The sequence below is a fragment of the Priapulus caudatus genome, unplaced genomic scaffold (assembly GCF_000485595.1).
Source record: "Priapulus caudatus unplaced genomic scaffold, Priapulus_caudatus-5.0.1 Scaffold102, whole genome shotgun sequence".
Lineage (NCBI taxonomy): Eukaryota > Metazoa > Priapulida > Priapulimorpha > Priapulimorphida > Priapulidae > Priapulus > Priapulus caudatus.
In genome coordinates, this window is record NW_014577163.1 from 376,153 (window position 1) to 382,781 (window position 6,629).

General features: G+C 37.3%; 1 protein-coding gene across 1 annotated transcript in view; it reads left to right on the forward strand.

The window, feature by feature from the left end:
- LOC106805149 (peroxisomal membrane protein 11A-like) overlaps positions 1-6,629 on the forward strand; it is a gene marked incomplete at its 5' end in the record, with an annotated part of 16,666 nt that overhangs the window by 7,425 nt on the left and 2,612 nt on the right. The window contains 2 exons of the mRNA XM_014806642.1: positions 4,291-4,406; positions 4,777-4,940. Coding sequence (XP_014662128.1) covers positions 4,291-4,406; positions 4,777-4,940 — 280 coding nt within the window. The remainder of the gene's footprint in view (positions 1-4,290; positions 4,407-4,776; positions 4,941-6,629) is intronic.

A 6,629-nucleotide genomic window follows, 5' to 3' on the forward strand; every position in this document is an offset into this window, starting at 1 on the left:
GCGATGATAACGACAGTGGGTTGACGATAACGATAGTGGCGATGATAACGACAGTGGGTTGACGATAACGATAGTGGCGATGATAACGACAGTGTGTTGACGATAACGATAGTGGCGATGATAACGACAGTGTGTTGACGATAACGATAGTGGCGATGATAACGACAGTGTGTTGACGATAACGACAGTGTGTCTACGATACCGATGACTGAAACAACACAACAAAAAATGACTTTACTAAATTACGTTAATTTCTAGAAACCTTCAGCATTACATGAATATTTATAAACAATCACTCAGCTATGAGTTAACATCATTCTTTACGTGTAGGCAATTAACACCTAAGATACACCTAATACAGTTCTATCTCAGCAATTATCATGAACGAAGTTCTAAACTGCAGAAACGAGTACACTACTGTATTAACTGAACTGTACCTCAAACTCTCAAATACGTATAACCTAAACCGCACCTGCAACCGAAATCAAGGACGGCTATACCCACATATGTGGTGTATGACTCCCACTGAACTAAATCAAGCAATCATAAGATTTTCAGTGTCTTTAAAATTAAGGTACAAAACAAGTAACTCACCGAATATTTGTGACACCTTTACATCCTTTTACATCACTACATAATCGACATATATATATATAGAAAAGGCTAAGTATCAATGTGGTTTAATCCGGTAGTAAAGTCTAAAGACGCGTATAGGCTTAACTTGCCGCGCCCGCCATCATTTCTCAACTAAACCAAACTCGGGCAGCTAGGTGGTCATATGTTTCCATGAACCAAAGTATGGTCGTGACATCAGTCTACGTCAGTGTGACGTCAGTGGCTATCTACCACCATAGACCAATCACGCACGCACATCCATAATATATTCCAATTACGCTGAATAGCCGAGCTCGTACGCCGGCGGTCGTTACGTCTGAAGGTCGTTGGTTTGAATCCCATCTGTTTATTTTTTTTATTTTTTTATTTTTCTTTCTTTATCCATTTAACTATTTTTCCCCAATTAATGCAAATATTGACATGATTTATTTACAATTTTTTATTACATTATTTTTTTTTTAATTAAATTAAATATATTAGTGTTGATTAAATTTAATTAAGGTTAGGGTTAGGGAGTAGGGCGTAGCACGCAACGCTATGTATGCGTTTGTCTTTGTTTCCTTGTTTGCTGTTCTACGGTTTCTCTTGAGGAATCCCAACATACTGTTGGCCTTTTTAGTGATTCTGTTGACGAGGTGTTTCCATGACAGGCTGGATTCAATATCTACCCCTAGTGGTATTTTGTACTCCTAGATATTTCAAGCACTTGTCCTTTTAGTGTGTACTGGTATATGATGGGCGAACGTTGGCGAGTCACCGATAATACGCGGCACTTTTGTGGTTGGAAGTCCATACCCCACGGTTTCTCCCATTCTGCAAGCTTGTACAGGTCCTGTTGTAGTATATCGCTATCTGATGTTGTCTTGATTTTTCTATATACTATACAATCATCAGCAAATACTCGTACCTGTGATGTTAGGTTGTCAGGCAATTCATTGATGAACAAGAGGAATAGTAACGGAGCAAGTACTGTTCTTTGTGGGACTCCACTGACAACTGGGACTTTCTCTGATGATTCAGTCTCAACGGTGACCTGAGTGCGATTGGATAGGAATGACTGGATCCATTTGTGAGTTTGTCCTGTTATTCCATAGTGTGCGATTTTGCTGAAAAGTCGTTGGTGAGGAACGTGGTCAAATGTTTTTGAGAAATCTAGGATGGTTAAATCGATTTGTTTTCCTTTGTCAAGGGCAGAAGTGAGTTCATGACACATGGTGATGAGCTGTGTTTCGCAACTTCTTCTTGCTCTGAAGAAGTTGCTGGCAGTCGGTCAGTATACTGTGTTTGTCAAGGTGCTTCATGGTGTTACTTACAATGATGTGTTCCAAGAGTTTACAGCATAGACATGTGAGTGACACCGGTCTGTAGTTAATTGCATCGTATCGGTTTCTCTTTTTAAATACCGCAGTGATGTTGGCATGCTTTCAGTCATTTGGTACAGTTCCGCATCTGAGGCTGGCATTGTAAACAACGCATAGCAAAGGTGCTAGCTCTACTGCACATTTTCTCAGGATCCTAGTAGGACTAGGAATCTTATCTGGACCAGAAGCTTTGTTTGGGTTGCATTTTAGGAGGAGATTTGATACCCTTTCTGTCGTCACCGATATGTTAGGCATGGATGGATATTCTTTTCCAGTTTGCTTTGGTATATTACAAGCATCCTCTTTGGTGAATACGGATTGGTATTGTCTGTTCAAAATGTTTGCTTTATCTTTGGCTTTGTTAAATAATCTGCCATTATCCTTAAGTGGTGTAACACCTGTACTGTCTTTCCTCAATGACTTAATATAGTCCCAGAAGCATTTCTGTTTGGTATGTGGATCATGCTGTGGGTCTCCCACCTCAATAATATTATTGATATACTTCCAGTAGGAGTTTCTTTCTGCTTTTTGTATCATTTTTTTACTTTCTTTGTACTTTTGGATATCTGATGCTTTCTTGGACTTTTTCATTCTGTTATAGAGTTTATTTCTTCTTGTTATGCGGGATTTGATTTTGAGATTGATCCATTGTTTCTTGTTTTTGTTTTCTCTTATTGTTTTGGTTGGTATATATGCTTTTCCATAAGTCCTATCAGGTTTGATTTAAATACTCCCCAGATATTCTCAATATGGTCATTAGCTGTCTCCATATCAATAAATTCTTCTTGCATGTTCTTCAACTCAAGTTTCAGAGTGTCATAGTCGTTTTTTTTTTTTATATAAGTAGACATCTCTTGGTGGTGTTTTGGTTTTTATAGGTGTGAGGCTAGATTCTATGTGCACAGTTTCATGGTCTGAGATTCCTGGTATCACTTGACATTTGTTCAATAGGGACCTATTGTTGGTGAAGAATAAGTCCAGTATTTTTTCGGTTGTTTCTGTGATTCTAGTAGGTTTGGTAACAACTTGTTCTAAGAAGAAATCATTGGCGATATTAAGTAGCTGATGTGATGAGCCTAATTTAGTTGCATATGGTTTTACACTACGATCATCCCAATTAATGTCTCCCAGATTAAAGTCCCCTCCTAACCAAATATGTGCCGCTTGGGGTATCCGTGCAGACTAGTCTGAAGAGTAGTGAAATATTCAGTATCATCTGCATCTGGTGGTCGGTAGAAGCATCCTACATACAGGTATTTAGATTAAATTTATATGTGGTTACCCATCATAATATGCATAAATTACTGTGATGTACAATCAATGTGTATGAATTTGAATTTTGTGATCGATTCTCATCCAATCAGCAGCCTTGTGATATCAAATTATGAAGTTCCTGTTATCGTAAGTTTTCTAATAGCTGCGATGTGTTTCTGTCAACTCTATTCTCGTAACATTAACATTAGTCGTAAGTGCTATCTTGGCATTAACATTAGCATTAATTAACTTTACGAAGTTTCTGACAACGGGCCCCTGGCTTGAGAATTTCCCGTAGATTCGCGGATTTCCGGGTTTTGGTTTTCATTTTGGTCATTCTTGAGATCGATGCAAAAAAAACTAATAAAAATTTGAGGGGGGTGCAGGTAAGGTGTACTTTTCTTGTCAAAATGGAAAAGGACAGGAACTAGCTATGGGTAGAAAGAAACAGCAGGAAACTCAAAAAAGGGCAGCAATGAAAAGAAAACTTGAGACACTTGTTCCTAGTAGATGGCCGGCCGGCCGTATTGACTGGCTAGTTGTTTTGATTAATATGAGGAACACTGAACATAAATGGGATGTAGATAATGTGAACTTCATCCACTATGGAAAGAAAAATTTTAATAGCTGTAATATTATGAATGAACAAACAAAGACAAACCAGGGAATGCTTGTGAAAATATCCATTTAATAATGTATGTACTTGGTATATGTCATGTGTCGTTTGGCATGCTTTAAGTTAACCTATAATTAAAACATTGAAATTTTCATAGAAAATGACAAGACTGAATTGTTACTCGACGTGGAATTGTTCTTTTATTAAGAACATAATGAACTTACAATTTCCCCCAGGATACATGGAAATGGCATATCTGCACTTCCAAATTTTTAAAATCTACATTGTTGGCAAATGCTAGAATATAAGAACTCTAGGGTAACTGCTAGAATAATATCATGTCATTTACACGTAAATCTAACCTTATGGCCACATTCGTATTAGTATGTCCAATTTCACTGTATGGTACCCTACAAATATGATCCTTGTTTGTATAATTTTTAGACTTGTCCAGTATGCTTCACGGTTCATCATCTGGTATATGAAAGATGCAAAAGATTCTCAAACACTTATCTGGAGAGTAAAAAAACTTGAGGCTGCAATGACCTCGTCCAGAAAACGTAGGTACATGGTCTCCTTGAGGCTATGAAGTGAATAGTAATATATATATGGCTGCAGCCCTGATATGATGTTAGAATATTGAATTTATGTATGTGATCGCAAGAACAATTAGTAAGCAAAATTACATATATGACAATTTGTTCATGAGTTGCAGCTTTGTTTGCACAATTAAAAGAAGACATTAAATGTGCAAAAGTGAATATTGATTAATTTTCTGACTTTGCATGAGAATAGTAATCTTGCAATGATGCATTGAACCTGCTCAACTTGATATCGTTATATTTCTTAGAACTTCTGGCTAATAGTAGTATTACAGCTGTCTTGATATGTCCCAGTTAAGTGTCAATATAATACCTGTTTTTTTTTCAGTGTTTCGTATGTTCAACTCTGTCGAGTTTCTCACAAAGGCTATCGACTCTTTAGCTGAGAAAGATGATTATCTGCGATACCTTTCGGTGATTGGGATGACAGGCAAAGGAATCTGGTTGTTGTTTGATCATCTGCTATGGTTTGGAAAAATAGACATGTTCAAGGTGCATCAGCTCTGTTTCATTTTTGCTATTCACTATAGGAACTTATTTCTGGTATAAGCCTTGTATATCGCCAAGTACTCGTTCAATGATCCATAAATGAGATTATATGTTGGGTTACTGTAACTTAAGAGTTGGTTCTCAGAGGAACATACCAACCATTTTCTGAACTTATTCAATAAAAAACATTCAAACAAAATATCCAGATTCCAATGGAATGACAATAATTATGGTAAAACTTTAAGCACATTAGTTTAAAGGAATACTTGACTCTAGGTTCTAGGGTTATTTTCAGTTGATTTAGGTTAAAGGCTCACAATGCGCATCCAAACGCTAATTTCTCCAGTACTAGACTAGCAAATACTTCGTGGCATGCATAATCACACTACCTTATGATAAAATAAACTCTAGTTCCTCCCATTTCACTGCATGTTGTCTTATAAAAGGTATTTTGAAAATACCTCCAATGTTGTTGAAATTTTCCGATGTTGTTGACAGTTTCCCCAATCCCCAAGCAACCGTGCAGCGGTGCTGCGGTACAGCGGTACGGGCGCAGCAAAGATAAAAACATGTGACGTCACGTCACCACTTCGAGGCTATATTGTTTGGCAAACAGTCGGCGTTTAAATACGTGTGGGTATAGACGATTTGTTATACAGTAAGTACAGTTGTATGCAGTAAAATCCTAGAGGCTACTGTCCCTTTAATAACTTTACTTGTAGAGAATGTACTGCTATTTTTGTATATTTTTTTCTCCATGTTGTATAACGCTGTTTTGTACTGTATCACTCGGAAAACTTATTATTTCATTATAAATATAAATGAATAAAATCATAAAAACCTGGCTTTCTACGTTTTTATTAAATTTACTTAATTCCAAGATAGAGTTCTTAAATGTAATTAAGTTTTTCTAAAGATCGTTGCGAATAGAACTTTCATTATTATAAAATTCTCACTGATATCAAAGCAACTACTTCAGTTCTAGCAGATGGAGACAGGGCGGCGCCACTAGACACCCCTACAACGTAGACTGGTACTCGCTCCCACCTCGATTACTCGATGGGTGGGACCTAAGCCGAGAGGTGGAACCGGGTACCAGTCTACTAAATACGCACATAACACCAGGCAGCGCCACTATACATCCTATAACCCTACATGTTTTTACCAATACATCCGATAAAGATATGGTTGTAAACAGATTTTATTTTTGAATGTCTACAAATAGAAACCGAATAATATATATATAATATATCGTTTGTTAGTTGAATGAATAAGTTTATACCGGTACTATGACTGTCACCAGGGATAAGAGTGTTGTAAGATACGTACTAAAATATAACAGTCAAGTATCTGCTCGAGACAAGATCAACAGGTAGGTACCGTCAACCGGGGTGACTTTGATACTGATAGTCAGGGTGACTTTGATAATTGGTTATCAAAGTCACACTGAATGTCAAAGCTACCCTAGCAAGGAATTTTGCACAGGGGCGAGATAGTGATCCGCTAGGGGACGGCTTTGATTGGCTAATTTTGTCTTATTTATTTTATTTATTATTATTTTGGCAGTGGCTACGGTTACGGTAGCCGTATCTTAATGTCTCGAGGCTACGGGTACGGGAGTCCATTCGCTTTCATACTTAACGAGACAAAGATATGGTGGCGCTAGATTTCGAAATAACGCCTTGGGAAATA